Source organism: Lepeophtheirus salmonis, chromosome 4 (genome assembly GCF_016086655.4).
Source record: "Lepeophtheirus salmonis chromosome 4, UVic_Lsal_1.4, whole genome shotgun sequence".
Lineage (NCBI taxonomy): Eukaryota > Metazoa > Arthropoda > Copepoda > Siphonostomatoida > Caligidae > Lepeophtheirus > Lepeophtheirus salmonis.
This window is the reverse complement of record NC_052134.2, coordinates 30,433,628-30,459,625: the sequence shown is the minus strand read 5'-3', so window position 1 is coordinate 30,459,625 and position 25,998 is coordinate 30,433,628. Positions and strand designations below refer to the sequence as shown.

General features: G+C 30.8%; 1 protein-coding gene across 1 annotated transcript; it reads left to right on the top strand.

Annotated features, from left to right (window-relative positions):
- The first annotated feature begins 2,718 nt into the window (after nucleotides 1-2,718).
- LOC121116659 (uncharacterized) lies at nucleotides 2,719-25,128 on the top strand. Its single transcript, XM_071887817.1, has 6 exons — nucleotides 2,719-3,499; nucleotides 23,607-23,844; nucleotides 23,934-24,149; nucleotides 24,211-24,324; nucleotides 24,389-24,637; nucleotides 24,693-25,128. Exons 1-6 carry the CDS (start codon nucleotides 2,780-2,782, stop codon nucleotides 24,842-24,844), a joined length of 1,689 nt encoding a protein of 562 aa, XP_071743918.1. The 5' UTR covers nucleotides 2,719-2,779; the 3' UTR covers nucleotides 24,845-25,128.
- The last annotated feature ends 870 nt before the right edge of the window (nucleotides 25,129-25,998 follow it).

Genomic DNA, 25,998 nt, shown 5'->3' with positions numbered 1-25,998 from the left:
GTGTTAACGAATTAACAATTAGATTACGTAATAGTTGAGAATATAACACTTGAGTGTGATAATAACGTATAAATACTTCGTCAAGAAAAACTAGTTATTGCTCTCGTTGGTTAATGAATGATATATATAAATAAAAATGGCAATCAGGAATAAGTTTGCAGTATTATTTTGAGACAGGAATTTTTATAATGTCTACAAAATTCAAACGGATTTAGATGATTATTACATAACTTACATTACAATGTTGGGTAGGAAAACTCTTGTCCTTTAGGTAGAGTGAGGTCCTTGTGTATGAAGACAATCACAAGTCACAAGCCTTCCTGATAGTCCACGCAGCCACCGAGAAGTTTTTGGTGAGGTGATTCATCTAATTGATGGGATCCTCCCCGATCTTCTTCTCCAAGCTCGACAGTAACTATGAATCTCTCTTTAAAATGTGCCCTCCACTTCTTGCTTTCCTAGGGAGGTTTTCTCCATCAACCTTCAAAAATAGTCTCCTGGAGTATTTAACAATGACCATAATCTTCGTCACCTCAACTTCAGCACCTATGAAATCTGAAATACGCTGTCTTCTGGCTTTTTGCTATCTCATACCTACGTGATGATGAAATGTCTATTATACTTTGTTTATGCACAAAGAATGACCAAATCAGAATGCAAGGTTGTGGCCTTATCGGTCGAGGGGTTTAATCGGTTTCGGTTCTTGAAACGCTAGAACTTGAACCGACAAAGTCGAGCTGAGACTACAATAAATTGCTTATTGGTCTCGGTGCTTGTACTTTTGTTCCGGTATAGAATAACTAAACAACATACAATATACATATATTATAAAAAATAAATTAGCTTTAAGTCAATTTTATGAGTTTGTTATGTGTAATTTCAACGTTTTACAATGTTGTTGTTTTACGTCGCCAGGGTGATACAGTTGTATCGGAGTTCCAAATAGCTACGGGCTTCTTATGGATCTGGAAAAGTGGTATTAGGCACTAGACGCTGTAAATAATAGAGGAAAGGGGTGGGGTAGATTATGGATACGGGTCCACTACTAAGCTTGTCGGAGCCCTAAAAATACTATTAGAATTCTTAAGCAGGAGGTTCCCAAACTTTATTATGCAAAGGCTCCCTTCACTAATACATTATTATCTGAGGCCCCTTTAAACGAAACATGTGTACTATGTATGTGTAGACCCCCCACCCTCCCATAGACTCCCCACGCGGCTCTCACTTTGAAGACCACTGTATTAAGCAACCTTGGATTTCGGGACCCTTAGGCAAATTTGAGGCAGTACCCACTCTGTGTATAAGGTAGCTGCGGCCCTGTTGTATCAAATATCATTTTCTGGGACCGAATTTTCTAGCGGCACCCTTTGTTTTAAGTGCCTGCTACCAAACTGAGTCTGTATAAAAAAGAACCGAGACCGAAGACTGGAACCGATGACGAAAACGTTAAAATGAAAGAACCGAGACTGGTAACCAGTAGAACCGCTGAACCGGGCACAACTTTGTCAGAATGTCAAAAAACAATATATTTGCCAGTTGTAGAAAAAAACCATAAGATGTGTAGTTTGCCCACATTTGATCTAATCGATATTATGTAGGTATTTACAAAAGGATTTATTATTATTTGTAGGGTACGGGCTTATACTGGGGTTTGATAACCATGAGGACGATTTACAATGCATTCATAAATTGAAGAAATTATAAATCGTCTTCCTCGAGACCCCAGTCTGCTCACGGATAGCCTTCTGGGACAATCCCACGCGGAGCAGCGCCACTATATTAATCCTCTTCTCATACTGTGTGTTCATAGGGGCAACTAGGAAAATGTTTTTCTTAGTAATGGACAGCCAATTATGTGTTCAACAACATTTCTTATTGGGAAATTGTAGAAAAATAACTCTGCACCTCTCAAAGTTGGCATAATAGAGATGAGTAAATAATAACAGTTGTCTAGAGGGGTTTGAGCCCTACCCAAAATTTTGTAAGGATTTATTTTCTAGAAAAAAGATCATTCGATCAAACTTGGAAATTTTTTCAATATATCTGGGAGCTCCACTGTATCAATTTTGTATAATAATTTTTAAATGTGTGAGTACCAGGGTATCACTATTGGACTAACAACACTAACAGAGACACATGGACATTTTGAAGTGGTGGGAGCTTGCGATCACTAAATATTAATGTTGTAGTTTTATAAGGAGGCACAATTAAATGAAGTTATCTGAATTTTTGTTTACCTATATTTAGTCTTCTATTGACTAAGTCATAAATATGTTCATTTATATACACAAAAATGACAATACTGTTCTATACAATAGCAATCTAATACATATGAAAAAAATTGATTGTTTTTTAACAGCATATTACCAAATATGCAATTCCATAGTTTTTGAAACATATAAGACGATAGTTATTTTTTTTAAAGTTTGAAAAATATATGAATATATAAGTGTGGTGTAACATAAACTATAATATATAATTTTTATGTACAATATACATAAACGTATACTATTCATTCCACGATGAATTTAAAACTACTCTGAGCATGGGAAGCCGGTGAAAGTATCTTCTGAGATACTCTTACGCTCTGCACTCCCTCTACGCAGGATGCCGTTTAGGTAACATTATCAAGTATCTTTTACACATGGAAAATTTTTAAACGTGTGTAGGTATAATAATTCCCTTTCCTCATTTTCAAAATATTTATTTCCCTTCAAATGGCAGTTATATCTTTGGTGTTGAACCCTACGTTGACTAAGATAATCATCATCCATTCACAATGAGGGATTTATTTTTCAGAAAAACTGGTGTGTTATTAGTCCTCTTGCTCATTGCCATAGGCAAATCCCAGACTCAAGAACAATCTCCAAACATCATTTCCCCTGGCTTTGCGGATCTCTTTCGTAAAGCCATTGCAAATCAAACCGAGTTGGAACTCATGGGACTTATTAATAACAATGATTTTGAAAACAATGAAATCGATAAAAAAGTTCCTTTTTACTCGATTATTCGTAGTAACATTGTAGAAAGTAGACCAGATGCGGTGGAAGTCGATTCTTCTTCCCCTCCTCCACAGGCGAACTCCGATGAAGTCAAATATAATACTAACTCTGAGGAAACGATTGAGGATAAGGACACTTCAACACCTGCTAAAAGAATGGGTATTGAGGAGATGATAAAAGGGGACTCGGAGATGACGAAAGGAGATTCAGAGATGACAAAAGGGGACTCAGAGATAACAAATGGGGACTCAGATACCTTGAAAGGGGATTCCGGGATGACAAAAGGAGACACAGAGATAACAAAAGAGGACTCGGAGATGACAAAAGGGGACACAGAGACGATAAAAGGAGACTCAGAGATGACAATAGGGGACTCGGAGATGAATGGAGATAAAGACATGGATGTAGTAGACAATGTTAACACATTGACGGAAGATATCCAGGAGGATATAAAAATACCCAATGGCGATACGGAAGAGGAAACGACGGCTACACCAGTAAGTCCACTTAATTTTGATATAATGTAAGGTATTTGAATTAAGGTTCAATTTATGTACTATATGCTTGGTTTTTAGCAAGTTATGATTAAGTGGAATCGAATGCATATCTTAAAACTTATTATATATGTTTATGATATATTACAAATTAACATATAAAAATTTGAGTGAAATTGAAAATTGACATGCTTGATTTTTTTAGATCAAAATATTGACTCCTTGACCTTATGGATAGAAATTCATTTTGTTGGCCTATACAATTAAGTACAACAAAAAATAAAACAATTATCTGTTAAATGGTTTTTAAAGTAGATTGATATCTTCAAAAAGATTCAAAATACAGAGATTTAAAAATAGGAAAGTTTTGACGTCCAGGCCAAAACTTTGGAAGCCTTTAAATCCTTAACTGGACGACAAAAAATGCTGAAATTTTCGATTTGTTAAGTAATGTCAAAATATTTGCCAAATTTGTAAAAAAAAATCAGAGATGGTTTTGCGAAAAATGTCCTTTTTTTAAATTAATTTAACTTGGAATTACCCTAAAGGCAGTAAACATGACAATATCCTAATGACAAAGTTGTAGAATTCAAATAAAGAAAAACCTAACTCAAATTTTGAATAATATGTAGATTCCCTAATAAACTTATAATTTTCTTTAAATTTTGAATGAAACATCAGAGTGGTTGTTTAAACTACATGTATGTATGCATTTGTCAAGCACAATGTTATACCTTTCATGAGACAGATTTGATAAATCATGACTTCCATCTTATTCTGTCTTTTTTTTTGCATGTGTTACAAGAGATGAACACAGTTAATTAATTAAAGTGTAATCAAAAGCATGGAAAGTTACATAATGATGAACAAAAATATCCAACCATCACAATTTCACTTTTGTTGCTTCTAACATCATCAAAAAATATCTACATTACGACAACAATCACCCTTGTTGCCATAAGAAAATATATCTGTCATACAGTAAAAAGTTTACAGATAGTAAAAATATTACTTAAATGATGGAAACAAGCTATTTTTTAACAAAATTGACATGGCGGTCATACACAATAGGTACATAATTATATGTATTTCAATATGATCAAGTGGTTCCGCTATTGGGGGCTATAAAATTTGGTTCACTGTAATTTCGCCTCAGAATATTTTGCCTTAATTTATAATCAAATAAAGTTTTAACGTCTTTATGGTTTAGTGTTGGTTCTAATTGATGCTCCCTTTGATTTTTTATATCCAAATATGTAATATTTATTATTATAAATTGCATTGAATGTTTGTTTTCTGTTGGAATAATGATGGAATTATCCCCTTGCCTCATTTTATACTTGTTCGTTAATCTAATATAAGTAACTTTTTTTTAATGCCCATTACATATTTTGATTAAAAATTTCAAAAGAACATCAATTTTAACCAAAAAAAAAACAAAATACACCTATATATCTCATTTATTTATATATAAAGATAAAATATCCTTGAGACTAAATGTCTTTAAGGCAAAATGATTTTTAGGACTAAATGTCCTGATGAAAAATTGTTTAAGGCAAAATTACCTAGAGCCATAAGGTTTTACTACCATCTGACGTAACATAATTGATTCCCTCTAGTAATGTCTCATACGGCCTTATAGTTGATCTTACATCTAAATATTCTTCTGTATCTGCTGTTTTGGTTCTAACCCGAAGCCTTTCTGTCCCTCTCTTTATCAAATCTGTTCCCTTTTTGGCAGGTAAATGTCCAACAAATTTACAGGACAATTCAATAAGTACAAATATTTTTATAACAAAAAAGCATTGTGTATTATCTGGTTTGAAAAAAAGGATTTTTTTTGTTCTAAATTTATTTTTACGCCTCACGTGGAATTTTCAAAATATCTACAATTCCCAAGTTTAATACAAATAGACCATCATGTAATCGGACTTGCCAGAATTTTCAATCTGATGTATTGTACCAACTGCTTGGCAAGACAGGCAGATTTTGACAAAACAGGAAACCACTAAATTCTATGACGTCACTATTGCTATAATTTTCAATTTAATGTATCCTACCGACAGCTGGGAAGGAAAAATAAGTTTTGACAAAACACGCAACTAATCACAGTCTATGACGTCATAATTGCTATAACTTTTAATTTGATGTATCGTACAGACGGCTGGGCGAGAAAGACAAATTTAGACAAACCACGCCTCGACTCATCTACTAGGACGTCAATATTAAAAGCCTGCTGGTGGAAGTCAAACATCAGTCGTACAAGCGTTATGGTATATGTACAATTCCTAAACATGTATTTGCCAGCTGTTGATTTGTATATTAATCCTCCTTATTAGTGTTTTGACTATTGATTTATTAAACTCAAATGATGTTTTGGGAAACTGGGGATAGCCCCACTATTCACAAGTCGTTTCCTTTATTGGTTTTCGTAACCTTCAATCCAAAAAGAAACATTAAACTCCTCAAAATAAAAAATTTGGTAATTCTTCTCAACTATGTAATAAGATATTATTACATAGTTATTGGGAATTTACCACAGCTTAATTAGAGTCCATTCAGATTAAACTAATCACCGTTCCGAGCCTGATAAGAGGTAAAGAAGCAACAAAATTAACTACTAACAATAAAAAACAAAGTAAATTATTATATAAGGGGAGAAAAGCTGTCGTAAATGGATAATAGAGAGTTTTCACTTGACGTCACAATAAGTAGACAGCGCTACCAATGTGGAGGTGTATTAGTTATTACACAACCTCCTGTTTAGCGGTACTGTCTTCCCATGTCTGACGTCAATGAAAACGCTGAATAGTCCCACCATTGAAGAAAATGATGTAATTAGCTAATTGCGAGCCTATATAGTCTCTCTTTTTTGAGAAAAGGTATATACAAATATAGAGTGTGTTTTGTTGTTTGCTGTCATTTTTCCTGTTCCCCTTCACTTGTCAGTGTTCAAAACGTTCATTAGTTGAATTGGAGTTCAGTGCCGAACAGTTATTGAATGATGATTTTATAGTTGGAAATAATTGTCTAACAACTATCAAATGATTTGAGCCTTTTCTCAGTTTATTTTTGGGGAAAAGGCTGCACAATAAAATAAAGGTAACAATCTGGTGTATGTAATAAGTATAAGATACAATAACAAAGGGTGGAAGAACAAAAATTAAAAAAAAAAACATTAGTCGTCATAATGAACATGGTTAACCCTACTAAATAAATCATATAAATTATATCGAAATTTAAATATTTTGAATACTTTTCGAGAAATGAGATCAATAATAACAAATATAAGTAACTGAAAAAAGCCATTAATATACTTTTTTTTATTAAATAATATTAGACTTATCTATATTCAACTAAGAAATATTTACAATACATTTTTCAATTTTGATATTTTTCTTCGATCAGAATTAGAATCTTTTTTATCATAGCTTTTACGCTTATAACTTTTTTTAATAAATGTATTAAAAAATAAAAAGAGCATTTTTCCTGTTGTTATAGAAACTATGACCAAATCAGGCATTATTCTTTAATATTATATGTATTAAGTCTTCCCTCTCCATTTGTTGATTAGTGGCTGCAGCAAATAGAGATTTTTTCTTTCTAAATATATAATTAATTTTCAAAGGATATGGTTTTTCCAAATTTTTTCATAAACATTGCTTACAAATATAACTACTATTTATAATATTTCTTGTGGTACAGAGAGATAACACACGTCCATTATATACATATTGGCCCATTGAAATCTGAACACTTACTATTTCAATTAATGAAGGTTAAGAAATCGAAAATAAATCATTTTTTGATATATTAAAGTATAAACAATTAGTTACACAACCAAAAAAAAATGAGCTCCCTGGCTTACGTAAAAGTCGAGAAAATGACACTTCAACGTGATTGACAAATTTTTATTCATGCACTCCAAGCAGTTGGACGTCTCTAGGACCCCTTTCTACGACGTCAACAGGACCAACCCGATGGAAAAAACTGTTAAAAATGCCAAAATGGACTCGTAAGAGTTAAAGAAAACAGAGTATGCCAATCTCCTCAAGTCCATGATGGTCCATACACGAGAACTCAGGGGTTCACACCAGACTGTTCAGAGAATTATGAAAAAAGTGAATGGAAAAAGCCTTATGAAGGGGGAGAGGCCACTTTTAATACCAGCAAAGAAGGAAATATATTTCCTCCGTTGTAAGACACTTTTGAATGAGTTTCGAATGAGTCTTTTGAACTATTTCTTGACAATTTAGGCGCCCTACTGCCCTCATATCAATCCCCTCGAGTACAAATTTGCAGTGCATGTCGAGGGGAGGACTTGAAGGCTCTGTCATCCAAACACCCTGGCCCTCAAATCCACTGTCAGCCAGCACTTAGACGCCATGAAAGAGGACTACATCCGCAGAGGGTGCCAGGACTTTTGCTCTCGCCTGGAAGCCATCATTGCCGTCTACATTAATGATTAAGAGAGCTCAGACACCCATCTATTTCTAATATTAATTTTGTTGAAATGATATTGTTAATTAATAAAATTATACTTTGTTGAAGTTTAAAATTCAAAGTGTTCAGATTTTAAAGACCACTCGGTATTTTCAGGAATCCAGCATTCTGAACCAGTTTCTGAGTATTTGAAAGATATATATAATCGCCCCAATTTTTTAATGGTCTCTATCTATTTATTTCTCCTTGAGACTCGATTGGATCTTATGTGAACATAATATATTTTCCGTTTATTCATAAACCGGCTTGATATTTTTATATATGGGGCATTCTCATATAAATAAATATCTAAAGTTTTATAAATTCTAAGAGTGAAATAAGTCTTCAAAATAATAATTGTTATTTTATTCATAATAGCACGTTAAAGGGAGTAAGAATATTAAGTTATTGAACAGAAGAAAGAAATTGCATGACGACTAATGTATAGCATGCATATAAATATTTCAAGTTGTTATTATCCTTCTTTTATGTAATTCATGCAACATGGTGCGTATAGTAATTCAAACAATAAGAAATATGCAAACTGTTCCCATTATCATAAATCGACCTCTAGGGGAATTTCCTTTCAACATTTCAATGACGTATTATATATATATAAGTATATATTACCAATGTCTCCATAAAAAATATTGAATTTAAGAAAATTAAGAAATATCAAGCAGATGGCTTACTTTCTGTGGTAATACTTTTTGTCTATGAAAAATAAAATAATGATCCTTAGACAAAGATTATGTACACATAATATCCTAGTAATAATTATTATTATTTAAAAACCAAATGTTTTTAGATCTTTCATAATAAATCGAGATGTGGAAATCATTCATTAAGTCTAAGCATAATTTAATATAATATGTAGATATAATTTTTTTAAATATAAAAGTAAATAATAGAACCATATGAAGATTTGCATAAAATTAATTATGTCGATTTTCTAAAGCAATATGGTCCTTTTAACAATTAAATATGATTATTTACATACAATCATTCAAGACATTTCTTATTTGAGATAATCAATGAATAAAATATACTTATGATAATTAATACATGAACTAATGATTTTAATAAGCAAGGGCGTACGTAGAATGATATATAAATATATTTTTATGGGATGGGGTTTTGGTTTTTGAATTCAAAATCCAAAAATTAAAATTTATTGTAAAAAAATTTAATTTCAAAACTCCATAGCTATTCTCAAAAATTAAAATTTTTGGAAAAAAAATTCAAACACAAAGAGCTGTTAACAAAAATATTTTTTTTTAGTTTTTGTTAAAAAAGAAAATTTTTGGAAAAATAAATTTAAAATTTTAGTAAAAAATTTCAAATATTTTATTTTCGGAGAAAAATATCAAAAAACCATTGTTATTCACAAAAATTAAATGTTTAAAAAAAAATTTTTATAAAACCAGAGCTGCTTTGAAAAAACTAAATTTTTTTGGAAAAAAGTTTCTAAAATTAAATTTCAAATATATAATTTTCATAGAAAAATATCAAAAATTCATAGCTATCCACATACAAATAAATTTTTGGGAAACAAATTTCTATTAAGAACGAAAATTCCTTTATTTTTTAAAAAATACCAAAAACAATGGAATAATGTCGGGTACATTTTGGTTTTTGGTCTGGAAATCATATACTGGTCTGAAATTGTTATAATTTTAACTAATTTGATGTAACATTGGTCGGAACTGGTTTTGAAGTCAAATTCGGTCTACAGCCTTGATTCCGTCCCACGTGATTTATTATTTTTTAGAAAATAAATTTGATAAAGAAATCACTTTTAAAAAAAATAGATATTTATTTTGTTTTTGTTTGGTATTATTGATTTTTTCTACAACAATTTAGACCGACTTTCGGTCGAGACTGCAATATCAGACCCTGCACCAAAATTAAACTATTGTCAAATTGTGAGCCAATTTTCTCTCTCTACATGTTTCACTCATTTGAAATATTTAAATTTCACATGATGTTACTGTAAAGATTTTCGTAGTTTGGAGACACGCAGGACTCGTTTTATGGTTGAAATCAGTCTAGAAAAAATCACATAAGAGCCAACCCTTAAAAAAATGGGTGTGGGAACGAGTTTACACACTAGTAGGTCTTAACAAAGCCTATGTATTTTGTTAATAGCTGTTAATTCCCTCACCTCACTTGAAACTCATGACTTCAAAAGGACAGGGATACAATTTTTTTGTTATTCCTCATCGTTTTTATAATAAATTTATATTGGCCATTTTATCATTTCTATAAAGAAATTTTGATTATCATATAAAAGAGCAATATTATAATACAGTGTCGAATTAATTATAGTTTTGAATTTTTGAAATTTCAAATTGAATATTGAAAAATATTTTTCAAAAATTTTAAAAATAATATTTCTTTTCAAAAATTTTAAAAAATGAAATTTTTCCAATTTTTTCCAAAAATTGACCTTTTTAGACGTTTTTTCAAAAAAAAATTCAAAAACCAACCCCCACTCCAAAAAAATATACGTATATAAATATAATCTTTTGGTCTTACTCTGATAGCAAAATGATATTTTTTAACCATTATTTATAATATTAAAGAATTGGAATCGACATTGGGAATTTTTTCTAAAAATTGTATTGGAGTTGGTATCAGGACTTTTTTTTTTTTAATCGTCCCATCACTAATATAATGTATTATTAGTTGTCCTCGGATTTTTACCAAGAATATTATATTAGCCAGAAGTACAGATCCTTGGGGGGAAATCAGAACTCATTTAAAAGATCAATATTCCTAGCTTTTTTTTTTTTTTTTTCAATAAAATAATATGCGTTACTTGCAAATATTAAGCGTATCCAAACGATATTTTTATGCAGTTATATATTTTCTTAGAAGAACTCGTTTGTTTTACTGCAAAATAAATAAATATTGATCGTCATGGTCAGTGTCTTCACACTACATAAATAAAGAAATCTTGTATCATTGTTCTCAAGCCATACAAAATATAAACTCATATTTCGTTTAATGATTCCTTCAATAGTAAATTTCGGTTGTTATTATATACAATTACAATGCTACTATTCAAGAGAATGGTCATTTTGTATTCTCATGCACATTTAAACAGAATAAAAGATCACATAACTCACGTTCTACTACATGGGATCAATATATTATTTACAATTGAAGGTTGTAATATACTTTTGAGAAGATTGTCAATGAAAATTTTAACTAGACAATCTCTATTAAGAAACCAAAGTTTGAATATATAGGTATATATTTGTAACCTGAAGTCATTTTTGACTATACTGAGATACTTGATCTAAGAAAACAAGTGTGCCTCATATAAAATATATATAGGGAACACTGTATATAGTATAATTGAAATTGACATGTTTGTAATGAAAAAACTACGAGTCAAAATTAGAAATGGCAGTAGCGTGTGCTCTTTCATCTTTTTTTGTTCATTAATTGATAGGTCATTGGACCTAACTTCTCCCTTTCAAGGTTAATAGAAATACCACCTTATAACATTTACATAATGCGTGTACGGCTAATATTTGACTTCCACCACGCTTTTAAATATTGACGGCATAGTGTATAAGTGTGTGCGTGTTTGGTTAAAATATATCTTCCGTACAAAGGAGTTGGTAAGATATATCAAATTGAAAATTATTGCAATGGTGACGTCATACACTATGATAGATTGCGTGTTTTGTAAAATCTGTTTTTCTTGCCCAACAGACGGTTCGATACATCAAATTGACAATTCTAGCAAACCACATTATGGTCTAACCTTTTATTTTTATGAATATTGCTCCCTTTGAAGTAAGCATTCTTGGCTATCTTAACTGTAAGCTGATTTAAAAATGCATAATTAAATCAATATACATCAATTTAAATATGTTAACAATATTTTCCCTGCTCTTATGCTATGTTAAATGTAGAAGGTTCTTCTTTTCAATTTCTCCACCCTACACACACACACAAAAAACAGCTTATATGTTAACAAGGTTTTTAATTAAGTAGTATTATATAGCTCACTCCTGCCTTCTTTTTGCACTCTTATTTCGTTGACAAAAATGTCAACTTTAGTATTAATGTATGGAGTTGTATAAAGAAAGTATGTAAAAGTGAACGGATACTGACAACCAGAGGTGTATAAAACATATCTTATAAAGAGGATTTTCTAGTTGGCAATCTGAACAGGCTCTTTTATTTCCCAAATCTGTTATCATTATTACTTCATTCTTGAGAGGGGGAACATCACATCTGAAGTATAAAGTAATAGCTGGAGAATATGCTCATAAAAAGACGGAGAGTGGAATTAAGGACTCCAACCTATATGTACTTGCATATACGGAGTAGGAAATGTGTTTATTTCCTTCCGCTCATGGCTGTTTGCAGCTAATCTAATAGAATGTCCGTTAGCTACGTGGCTCTTCTTCTAAATATTCTTCAAATTGGCAGGGTTACCACGTTCAATGCCGGTTACTACCTCTAGTCTTATAATAAGTATGGGATTGGAGTCAAAATTATTGAGTTTTTGAATTATGTATCGAGTCGAGGTCGAGTTAAGACAATACAAATATTTTTGCGTTCGAGTTTTTGAGAATTTTCTATCTAACTAAAAACATTTTGAGTCCTGATTAGTCAAATTTTCCCATAAAAATTTGGGGAAAGATCAAATAACTTTCAGATTTTTTTTTTTTTTATTAAAGTTGAGATTTTAAAAGTTTGAGAATTACTCGAATCCATCAAGTTAATCATAATTATGTCAAAATTTTGGATTCATTAATGCAATTATATTTCTACAAACGTTATTAATTATTTAACCAGGTGTTATTCACGTAGAGTATTTTAATATCAATTTGTTAACTATGTTTGGTGGTTATACATTTTATAAATGATTTCATAATCAAAATGGAATTCTTAAGCCCTTACATTGTTATTTTTAATAATCCGAGTGGCTATGTGGTATCTACTAGGGTGGTAAACTCAAAAATTCTACCCTTGTCTATGTAATTATGCAACTTCTTATTATTTCTAAATAACGATCATATGAATAACAAAGAGGAGGTAACTGTCATAAATCATTGGGCACTTTTACTTTGTATTCTTCCTTTGGAAATAATTCTATGAATGTTTATTTTTCATAAGGACTCTCGAATGATATTTATTTTAAAAGAATTCACCTTGACTCACAATGACATTTTCAACTCACTGGGTTATAAAAATACTCATTTGTGCCCAACTACGCTTTTCGAATTACTCATTCTTTGTTTAGTAGATTATGAAATTGAAGAAAATTTATTCCGAATAAGTAGGGAGACAATTGACATCAACGGCTTATGAGCAAAACTTTTATATGAATTACCAGGCCAACCCTTATTATTTACTCATCTCTATTATGCAAATTTTGAGGGGGTACGAGTCATTTTACAATGCCATCCATGCATGTAGACATTGTAAATCGTCTTCCTCGAGGCCTTGGTTTACTCCGTGATGGGTTTCTGGAAAAATCCCGCGCAGTGGAGCACTTCTATCTCAATCCTCTTCTCGAACAGTGTGCTCATAATGACGACAAGGACAGTGTCAATCGACCAGTACTTATGTGTCCTACGACATTGCTCAAAGAAAAATTGACAAAATTGACTCTTCCCCCTTCAAAATTTGCATAATAGATATCAGTAAATGATAAAGGTTAGATACTCTCTGATCATGTACCTTAACCAAGAGATTGCATGTCTGAAGTTATTTCACTGGCTGGCATGGCAATCAAACCCAGATCTAGTTCTTACCAGTGACAGTAGTATTGCATAAACTTCCACCTTGGGGCACCTCCTAATGAAACCACATGCATCTGTTTAAAACTAGGTTAATTACATACCTTAAGAATTATTACAATTGCGAAAGTGTAAGGTATTTTAAAATCTAATCAAACATTGGGGTGGGGCATCCCCCTCCCCAACAACTGTAGCACGGCCTATAAGCCTCTGCTACATCCCATCAAATACTAATATAAGTACTGGCCTCAGAGTTAAATTTAATAGTTTAGCAATATTAAACTTTAGGAAATGGGTAGTAACCTATAATGAAATAAGAATGTGCATTTAATGTCGGGTAAAAATATGATACGCATAGATATTTTTCAGTCTCTTGACAAAGGACTAAAAAATTAAAACTGTTTATATTTGATGGAATAGAGTCGTCCTATAAACTTTGCATGAAATTTTGACCAATGAAATCCTTTTACCTGCATGAACTTGATTGGACATGCTCAATTAGGGAGATTCCTTTAAAAAACAGGTATGTCTGAAAAAAAACACGTTTTTTAAATTCTTTGAAGTAATGCAAAATAATTTGATTTTCCTATAAATAATTAATGAGCCTCTTTTTATAAGGATATCATTTGTGATGTAAGTCGTGGGATTTTATTTGGTTGGCCTGTTTTTTGGAATAGGTATTCTGAATAATGAATTTTCTGTTCCTTAGTAGTTGTCATAATTATTTAATTCCTGCGTTATGAACTTCCTTTTCTAATACATTCAATTATAACAAAACCCTGATTTAACACTCGTGTGTGCTCATAAAAGACGTAGAGTATCCCCAAGGATTTGATGCAGTGTTCTAGTTGGGCTCAGAGTTGAATTGGGGATCGATATCGGAGTAATTCTTACCAATGCCCTTCTTTATTTATTTCTCCACATCTCCCTTGTCACTGGTGATTGTAGCTGATCTCCTCCTAAACATTCTTCAAATTGTCCAGGTTAGCAAGTTGATATGCGTTATTTTTAATAATCCCCTTATACACACGATTTTCAACACTATATACTCCTTTTTCCCCCTATGTTCATTGACGGATAGTTAATATTAGAAGTAATACAAATCAATCCGCAAAAACAAAACTTAACTTATAATAGACATATTATTTTTTGTTTTCCGATATCTTAAGGCCATAAAGGATTTTTACATGACCATAATGACTTGTAACTTTGAACAAGGTTATCCAAGACCTTCAGGCTTGCAAAAATAAATCATTTGAAATCTCCTATTATTGACACAGGGATTTTCTCGAAGTAATTGAAAAATTTGTAGCACGTGGCGATTATAATAGTGTAATTTATTTTTGAGAAAATAAATGTTCAGTATAATTTATAATGTTATATTCTAGTTGGTACATATTATTTATTAATTACAAATCATCTGCAACAATGGATTTATAAAAAAAAGTAATTTTGGGTTTTGATCATACTCCGATAAGAAATAAAGTATTTCATACTGTGAAGGAAGGGAATGAGTATTTCAAACTCTTTAGCCTCTTATTGTATAAAAATAATTTCTCCCCTATCATCAAATAATTATAATAGGTACATAACTCTTATATCATCCTAAAATTTTATTGGAGAATCGCCAAATCCCTTTGGATTATAGTTGTATTCCAATAAAAATTAGTTCATCATAAAATGAGTATATAATTAACAATTTTTTTGACTTTTTTTTAACAAGTCCCGTCTAAAAAGTATCGGCTCATGTCAAATTGAACCCTATATATAATTTTTTGAGTGCCCACAGTACTATGTACCGGGTAGTCCATTGAAATCTGAACAATAGTTAAAATAATAATTAAATAGGTTGAGTGATTGAAATTAATTCACAATTCGATTTATTAAAGCTTTTTTGAAATTTCCATTCATACACTCCAAGTCATTAATTCAAGTGTATAGATTTTAATGGACCGCTCGGTATAGTAACCTACTTTTGATTATAGGTCACTTAAATATCAATCTACACAAGACACATGCCAAATAATGATTTGTCAATCACTTTCCCTTGAAATATTTGCTTAATTTTTTTAAATTATTTCACTATGAAAATAATAATAGTACCTAATACTGAACAAAAAAAAAAAAAAAGAATATATACTTATTGTAAATTATCCCTTTGGTCCAAGGTTCTTTGTAAAGGTCAATTTCTGGAGCTCTTATAGAAGTGAAATCTATGGCTTATCCATTATTATTATTATTTTTTCCATCCTTAAGAAAATATACCAAAGTAATATTAGGTTGGGGAAAAAGTAATTTCGTATTTCCTGCCCTCTTTTTTAACTAAGATTATCATGTTCATTATTGGTCAGATCAGATCAAACGATGACACGTAGGAAAGATGTGAGTATATACTACTAACGCTTTTAAGACAATATTACGTTTTGCCGGTTCATCGTAAATTATCGTACGTCGAGTATAGAGGTATCAAAGGAAGAAATTTGCCATATTTTACATTTTTACTACCTGAAAGAGAAGAATACTTCTAAAGCCACCGAGAAAATTTGCAATGTATACAGGGCAAATACTCTTAAGGTTATTGTTGCACAACAATGGCTAAAGCGAATTTTTTTTTTTGCTCAATTCTGCCCTCTATTGTGAACAACTTGACCGTTTGATGCTGGCGGTCGAACAGAAGCGGTCATCATACATGTTTGATGACGAGCCAGAAGCTCATGGAGCTCGGATGGGGCGTTCTTATCCATCCAACCTATAGTCAATCATGGCACCAGCTGACTATCACCTGTTCCTGTCTATGGTGACAGCGCTTAGAGGGTACATGTTTGGCCTCAATAGATGCCTGTGAAAATTGGCTGTCTGAGTTTTTTGCCAATAGGGACAAGAACATTATGAAAGAAAAAGTTATTGAACAGAACAGGGCATACTTGGCTTAAATCGAATGATTGTAACACTTCTTATAAAGCAAAAATTCGAAATCAGTTTTTTTCCAATCTGTTATATTTAAAGGGAATTTAAATTAAGGTATTAATAAATATATGTGATAATGACTTTATAATATATATTTTTAGAATTAACCATCTGAGCGCTATTTTAACTCTTGTCCATTATACTATGGGGTTTAATAACTCGATTTGGAGAAATTAAGAATCTTTCTATGATACCACTTTTAGGTCTCTAACCTCATTATCTGAGGAGTAATTTGCGTTCAAAGAATCTTGCAAATTTATAATGATGAAAATGAATTGAAAAATATACTTTTTTTGTTTATTAGAAATAGAATCAATTAAATGTGTTTTTTTTTATAAACACCCCAAATAAAAACTGAGGAGCTCAATTTTAATTAGTTTAATTTTTTTTAAATATCCTGGAAAACCATTTTTGACAATTTTTGCAAACTCACGTTATTCACTACTCCAACGCATGATACTGACTGTATTTATTATCAAACTTTAGAATCTTGTAGTGATGGGACGATTAATCAGAATCGGAATATCGGGTGTTTTTTTCCGGAATCGGTATCTGAAAAATAATGTTTAATTAGCGATTCCAATTCTTATGTATTATTATTTATTAGAAGTATTTAAATATTTATTACTTCTTTAAGTTCCTAAAAAAAATATTAAATATATCTGTCAATATATAAAAAACTCACCATGTGAGTTTATTACTTGAGTCTTATAATTTTATAAATATTGTAATAAAATAATTTATAATAATAAATGCTCAAAAACTGAGAAGAAACAAATTGAACATAAACTAAACGTGATCAAATTTATTCAATACAAAATGCAATCGGTGCATATATCATTATTTTAGGGGTATCATTTGTGTAAAGGGATATAGGAAAGCTCAACTTTGCAAAATTTGACAAAAGCTCGAAACCCGTCCAAACCTCGGAACTGGTCAAAACTTGGGATTCTCTTTTTTTTCTTTTTCGAGCCTATTATAACATGTACATCTTTAAATACTTACTTCCTTTCTCTGTGAAGTTTAGAATTTATGCTTTCTCACAGGCAACACTGGGCAGAAATTTGTTGACTTTTGTACAGTGTATACTCTTAATCCCAGTTCGGGGGAAAAGTAATCCTAATTTTATTTTTTTAGACTAGCGGGAGTAATTGATATTGCTTAGAATGAGGTAGTTAATTAAGTACACACTCAAAAGTCCTCCTCAGACCAATAGACATACGACAAACTTTTCTGCTTTAATATGGATGAATGACAATTTAAAAAAAATGAATATTTATAAATGGCGCTTTTAAACATAGAATGGTCAAATTTGATTTTCAATCTACTAGCTACTAATTCATTTGGCATATTTCTTGATATTGAAGCTTAAACATAATCCCCATTCCTCTACCACTTGTAGTATTTCAATACTGGAGTATTATTAGCTTAGTGACAATCATTTTCTACTTTTTTTACATCGTAATTACAACTGGAAGTTAATTTACTGGTTAATGATTTAATATGTATTCGAATTCGATAAATATCTTTTTTTAAATCAATTTTCCCTCTTTAAAAATGAATATGTAAAAAATAAATATTAGACGTCTAAAAAATTTATAATTTTTCTATATATTAATTCATATTAATCAGCATTCATGCCAATAAAACATATTGGTCATAAGTTATAACCAGACTATAGTAAAATAAATTATTGGCCATGATTCAAATAAGTTAAACGAACACAATTTTTAAATTACAAGCTTCAATAGTTTTTTAAAAATATGATTTTTTGTGTCTGGCGAGTTTTTAGCGAGAAAAAGGGTTTGAGTGAATAACGAGTATTTAAGCGAGTAACAAGTGAAGCTTTTAATTCCTCGAGTTTTTTTTTTTTTTATAATACCAGTGATGTAGTTCTCGAGACCAATTATTGAAGATCTCATCTCGTTCTTGACCTCTCAAAGGCTTGCTTGTATCTTGGTATCGTTGTATAAACCAAGATCAGAGTAATTGAATAATTCTACAAGACAATCAAATCCACTGTTTCTTTTTGGTCTTAATCCATCAAAATACTTGTCTTGTCTAAGTCTCGTCAAGACCAAAACAACCGGATTAAAATTTTCTTTTAATTTATTACATAAATATTACATTGATCTTTTGTATTATTGTCTCAATTTGTCAAAGTCCAAATCTTTGGATTTTTTGGGCTCTCTTCTACTTATCAGCATTTTGATCGTTGATTGGTTGAATTAATATTAGTTCTTGTCAAGCCGTGAACCATTTTTGACAATTATTAAACTAAAAAGAATGAACTAACTACTACGAACCGATTTTGGGCCTTAGTTTCTGTTTATTATTTGCAGAAAGACTGCGTGGTAAAATAAAGGTAACGACGTGCTGAGATTGTTTTGACCAAAGCATTAGTAAATACATTAATTGGATACATTATATACATTAATACACTTTCTCTATTTATACGTTAAGATATTTAGTATTGAGGGTCTACGATGTTTTGGAGAAATGAATTCATACTCATTCTAGTGAAGGATTTAATCTCCTTCAATCAAAAAAAAAATTTGACACTAGAAACTTAATATACGAGTATTAAAGAAATATTAACTAAAAACCTTTTTGAGCCCTACATATAAATATAAAAGAAGTTTGAAGTGGAAGGATCTGCTCAAAATATATTGTAGTAATTGTTAATTTCACTTATTATTTTAGGATAAAGGAACTGATACTTTTGCTTGAAGTGAAACTATTAAATATTTAACTGATATGTTATTTCGCGTAAATCTAAAATAAAAAGATAGTACGTAATTGAAAGAGAAATTGTATTTTATTTGATACCATTCATTTTTATTTGAGGTTCGACATCATATATCATGCCATTCGTTTCAAACAAAAAAAAAAGAGTTCAAAATAACTCAGAAGACTCAGTCTTACAAATGAGGAGATGGGTTTCTTATTATTGCCTTGTAACCTTAGTAGTCTTATTATGAATATAAAAAAATAATGTGATATAAATTTGAAATAACATACCGATATATTGCATCTAAAAAATGGTCTAGATAAGAAGTACATTTTTTATTTACTTCAAAAAATTCCAGCATTTACTGGAATTGTAAAAGAAATACAAACCTACCAATATATTTTTCTTACTTGCAAAAATAATAAAGTTATGAAGAATAATGTTGTCGAAAAAATAACACTCGATAACTCGTTCATTTTAAGGAAAAATTAAAAAAATGCAGAAATTATCTAAGAAAATGTTCTAGAAATTGAAAATGCTCCGTTTCAAATGTTGCCTCAGTGTTTTTTTTTGTTTTTTTGCGCAACAAGTATCGTCTTTTCGCATTTTTTCTTAGAAAACTGAAAATTGACGGTTGATGAAAAAAAAAAAAAAAAAAAAAATGAGAAAATGAAAGATATTTCAGTTAAACATCAATTTTTATTTGGCAAATTTATATGCAAACGAATCTCCAGACAAATGTCTACAAACTTTATTACACTTACACATCTCATATTCCATTGGAAGTTCTTTTTTTTTTGCACCTGAAATAAACGAAATTGCCATTTTCACCGATTTCTTTCTTAGGCAATAACTTTTTTTGATTTTGAGTAAATTTAGAAAACGTAGTAATTCGAACAGTTGTTTTTGAAATACCAATCACTGATTGATAATAAGTCTCTTTGAGCTGCAAAAAATGGTTTTTGGGGTTTTAGCATAATCTATCCTTTATATATATACAGATTATTTGACTTAGTAAACTATCGACATTTTTATGAAAGATCTGTAGAACCGAAAGTTCTACAGATCGAAAGTACAGATCTTAAGACTGGACTAGAACAAATACATAAGTACCGGTACAAAAAATACTGATAAAAGCTGTGATTTAAATACTTTTTCGAGGTTAATTTCTTGAAAAATGTTTGATTTATTTAAAAAAATATGTATTGCAGATATTAATATCCAGGCTACATTGATATTTCAAAATAAAATAGCCCAATAAATAACGAATCAAAAGACGGAATTTCTATGATATATGAAGAATATTGGGGGGATTCTGTGACTTTTTTCCTAGAGAATACAATAACTTCCATTATTTTATGCCACGTCTCTAATCTCTAGAAATCAACCTATAGAGAGATCTATTTCTATTTAGATTAATAATCAATTTCTCCAGTCGATACAACTCCAATGGTTTAAGGTTTTAAACATTTGAAAAGATGAAGATGAACTCTCTATTATTAGAAAAAATTACGTATTTATGTTTGTATAACGTATATGTAAATTTGGTATACTACTAAAAAGCTGGCCATAAAGTTTGTATAAATTACGGTTTTGTCATTAGAAAAGGAAAAACAGTTCTTGTGTGTGGTTTTTTTTTATTTTTTTTCATTCTTCGCCAAAACATTGCTGTGATAACATCTCCATAGAAAAAAATAATTCAATACAAGGTAATACGGCATATGCCCAAAACCTTGTTCAAGATTATGATGTTCATATATCATATAAATGAACTGAACATCATAATCTGACACAATGTTTCGTTAAAAACAAATCTAAAGTCAAAGGAAATATATATGTATGCATGTTGGTCGCAGTCTACTACAACAGACATTTCTTCATCCCATGCAGCAATGACAAGGAACAGCGATGTAATCAAGCAAATGATATGTAAATAACCTTGATATAATCATGTATTTAGGATATATAATTCATTTTCAATGTACACAGTACATTTTATGTGAATTGAAAGTACAAGTGAATATTATTCAAGATTATTTTCTTTCCTCTCTCCACAATACAAAATATGTAGAGATCGAGTATTGTGTCGTAACCAAATAAATAAAACACATATTATTATGTACTTCATACATGTACACATGAGGAGGGCCTCTTCCACTCTTATTCCACGTCCAGTAGGGGCTCATACCACTCTCCCACAAGCATTATACATTATATATAGGACAAAAAAGGGAAAGTATTGTGTGTACATACAAACATGCTTAGGGACTGTGAGATACTTCTTAATCATAGTCTTCATTTTCTTGTCTTGTATCGGATATTGTCAAGTATAATTTAATAACAGTCATTCCACCAAACATGCATTCGATTCGTTTCCTGGAGTATGCACGTAACATTTTCTGATAGAATGCATGTTGCCTCTGTGTCACACAAGGGAAAAGGAAACATAGACTAATATAAGTCGTGTAAGTACAAGATAAAAAAATGTGTCATGTATCAAGGAGGGTTCTCGGGATCCTACCCCCCTAGAAGACTCCCCCCCGGTCATTTTACCACCGAATGATTACCCTTAGTATTTCTCTCTACGACCCATCTACCCTCTGAACCATCTATCCCTCAGCATTAATGCTTAAGAGACCTCAGACACACATCCATTTATAGTATGTAAATAGTGTTAAAATTCTATTATCAGTTAATGATTTATATCTTGTCGAAGTTTAAAATTAAAAGTGTTCAGATTTTAACGATCCTAGATGCGGAGTTGAATTTGTGTTTATTTCTTTCATCTATTGCTCTTCGCAAATAATAATTTTCTTCTCCCATACATTCTTCAATGTGTCCGGATGTCAAATGACAACATTATTTTTCGTTTTCATTTTTTAGTAAACTAGCTATTATCATATTATTTTCAACTATGCTTCATTATAACATGTAACTATTATAAATGTTCTATTATAACCCCCTATTTTGTTACATTCAACATTACTTGTCCTTGCCTAATTTTTAATTCAATATTGAGTAGTAGTTCAATTCCGAAAATATTCCAAGATAGCCTAGTATGTAAAAAATCTTCTAAAAATTAGTATCATTCACAAATCATTGACAAATTCAATAATAAAAATGTATTTCACGCTGGAATTTTCCAACAATAAGAAAGATGATAAAACAATATGAATATAAAACTACCCACATGAGGATAAGATGAATAAACACTAACTTTAGATATATGTATGTTTGTTTAGATGAGTCATACTTATATTCAAACATTTTAGATATGTATAATGTGCTTAATAGACCTAAATGAATCTATAAAATCCTTTTCTAAAATAATATTATTCTGTTTAAATAAGAGTGAATTAGCCTTGACTTTCTTGTGAGTTATTTTTTGAAAACGTTTACATGGCTATGGAAGGAAGAAAAATTAACAAAAATTATTTATGACATATAATACAAACATAATTACTGTAATTAATTTGCTGCTTTCATTCATTTAATACAATCTGAGCCAATTATGAAGAAATATACATTTTTTGGAGATCAATTAAATTTCTATTTAAGTGGGTTTTTTTACATATTTTGCCTTTGAGTAAAGTGGACATTTCATGAATTTATAAAAATAAATATAAATTTATAAGAAGAGCCCGGAGGGGAAGCAAAAGGAAGACATATCCCATCCATATTTTCTCTAATCCCTCAATGTCTCTCTATTCCTAAAGCCCTATCTGTTGCCCTTCTTCAAGGTATTCAATAGCCAATAGAGGCTATAAATCTGTTTTATTTATATATTAAGACGAAATAGCCTTTAGGCAAAATATAGTCAACAAAAATATTTATGGTCAATAGTTCTACAACGAAAAGTTTTAATAGTCTATTTTCAAAAATCAAAGCAGTCTATAAAAATGGGATAGAAAGATAAACGTGTGGGAAAAATTGTAAATCATACCCAACATGAGATCTTATTATTAGGGCAATAAAATATTGGGAATAAACGGCCGAATATCGATTAATATAAGCACCGCTGACATTTGGCGATTTACTCGACTCGCCAAAATATTGGCCGGGTTCTAATTATATGTGGGTACAATTTGTATAATTTAAACTTAAAATGTACGCTATTTAATTAATTGAATTAATATATTTTTAAACTAATTATTTATTTTAGGTGGTAACGGTACTCGAGACATACAATATCGATCTCAAAAACGATGAGAATACCGAATTAAAACTTGACGTCAAAATCTTCTCCAATAACTCAATCAAGCTAGGGTGTCATCTTCGATCAACAAGAGCACTCTTTGAACATGGAAATCCAATTATATACGCATCCTTAACTCCCTGTTCCTCTCTTACTTCCCAAGATACAGTTCAAGCAATAAAGATTGTGGAACTGAAACAAGAAGGTAAAATCCAGTTTATATCAGATTACTTTTAGAAGATATATAATTCATAAACTTTTTTTTTTATTTCATAATATTTATTTGTAAATTAGTCGAAGATGACGAAGAGCTTTATAGCAGGGTTGAGTTAGAAGATCTGTTAACAAATGGCTGTGTATTTGTCATTGTTCCAAAAGGGCAAGATACGACAAAATTGGATGATTTAAGCTTAGACACACCTGCTCAAACGTCTAATACAGACAATTTGGAGACTCAAAATTCCGATGACATGATGAAAGATGATGACAATAACTCGAGCGTAGAATCAAGTAAAACTTTTGTATTTCTCTCAAAATATAATTAAAGACCTAATTGATGTCTTTATTTTAGTCTCTGTAAGTGGCAAACGACGAAAAAGAATGATATTTTTCCATCAAACCCTACAACGATTGAGTCAAATCACTCTCAATCTAAATAATTTTAATATCTTGGGATTTGGATCAAGTGAGTTACCTATTACTCTATACTATCTTTGATCAGAATATTCATATATCATCATTTGTAACAGAACCAGTCATAGCTGCGGCTCCAGTGGTATCTTCGTTCGTCTCTCGCCCTTCCTTCAACCATATACCTTTTATTCCTAGCCAAATTGTTGCAACGCCGTTTGATCCCTTTGGAACATTTCCTAATATTCAAATCCCTGGAATAGATGGCAATCAAATTTTCGGTGTTGCCGTCATTATTGTTCTATTTTACATTCTGTATTTTGCAACAAGTCTATTTTCCGGAGGGATTTTCGGAGGATTTGCTCAAAGTAAGTAGTTTATAACAAAATTTGTTCGATTTAATCGATGTTATTTCATTATAAGAACGCTATGACTATATTGGAACCAAAGAATGGATCAACGGATTAACAAATACAATATATACTGCTCTACATAAACATAAAACTAATTATGGCCAAAGAAAATACAACCACCATTATCAAAACTATTATCCTAAATCCTCATCATGGAACTGATAATGATGAAGAAATCCTATTTTTTTTAAATTATTTTTAGATATAATTAATTAATCAAATATTCTTGAAGAAAGATAAAAGTGTATCATTATTATCCTTTTGTTCATGAAATTATTAATTTTTTTGTTACAAAAAGCTGTGATTCACTAAAAAGCTTGTCAATACATTGTAAAATGTAAAACCATTATGTATTTAGATATTTTGAAGCTGTAAATGTGTGTTTTCCACAATTACAGCCTTTTTATTTAATAAACGGAAGACATATGTCTACATATTTCACGCAACCTCAATACAATCATTTGTCAATAATATTCTTGGATTACACGAGAAAAGGATTGTATAGTAAGAATAAGGAAAATATTTTAATACGTGCTCTACATAAGTCGTCATAACATTTCCTTCATCTCTTTTAACACTTAATATACTTACCCCTTGAATGTACTATAGGTGAACAAGATAATTATATTATTTATAAGCACCGTTACATTATTTAACTTTATCGAACTTAAGATTGTAAATTTTGTGTGAATGCCAGATTGTCATATTGCCTCGGGATATAAAACAGAAAATGCATTTTTTTAATTTAAGTTCCTATCAAATCTCAATGAGAGAAAAATAGATAAAGACCATCAAAAAATTTATGGTCGATTAGATTTATCCTTAAAATGCAAAGTAATTTCCAAGGTTTGATTCCTTAAAATATTTAATGGAGGTGGATGGCCTCTCTACAGCTTCAGACATTTAAAAAATACCAAGGTTAATAGAAGCCCAAGGTTTTACGATAACCCGTTTACGACTGATGTTTGACTTCCACCACGCTTTTTAATATTTACGTCATAACGTAAGTTGTGTGCTTTGTCAAAATCTGTTTTTCTTACCCAACAGTCGGTACGATACATTAAATAGAAAATTCTAGCAATAGTGTGATGTCTTAGACTATGAGTGGTTGCGTGTTTGGTCAAAATCTGCCTGTCTTGCCCAGCAGTCCGTACAATACATCAGATTGAAAATTCTAGCAAGCCTGATTACATGATTGTCTAACCTAAAGCATTAAAATTAAAGCCAAGTATCCTCCCTTCTGTTCGAATTTAAATTTGACAGGCGTCTATTGAGGCCAAATTAGTTTCCCCTAGCATGTTGGGCATAGACAGGAA

Excerpts from the sequence above, each read along its gene's own strand:
- LOC121116659 (XM_071887817.1), top strand. The coding sequence starts at position 2,780 with ATGAGGGATTTATTTTTCAGAAAAACTGGTGTGTTATTAGTCCTCTTG. Across the intron at positions 24,150-24,210 it reads TAACTCGAGCGTAGAATCAA|TCTCTGTAAGTGGCAAACGA; the intron begins GTAAAACTTTTG and ends TCTTTATTTTAG. Across the intron at positions 24,638-24,692 it reads TTTCGGAGGATTTGCTCAAA|AACGCTATGACTATATTGGA; the intron begins GTAAGTAGTTTA and ends TTTCATTATAAG.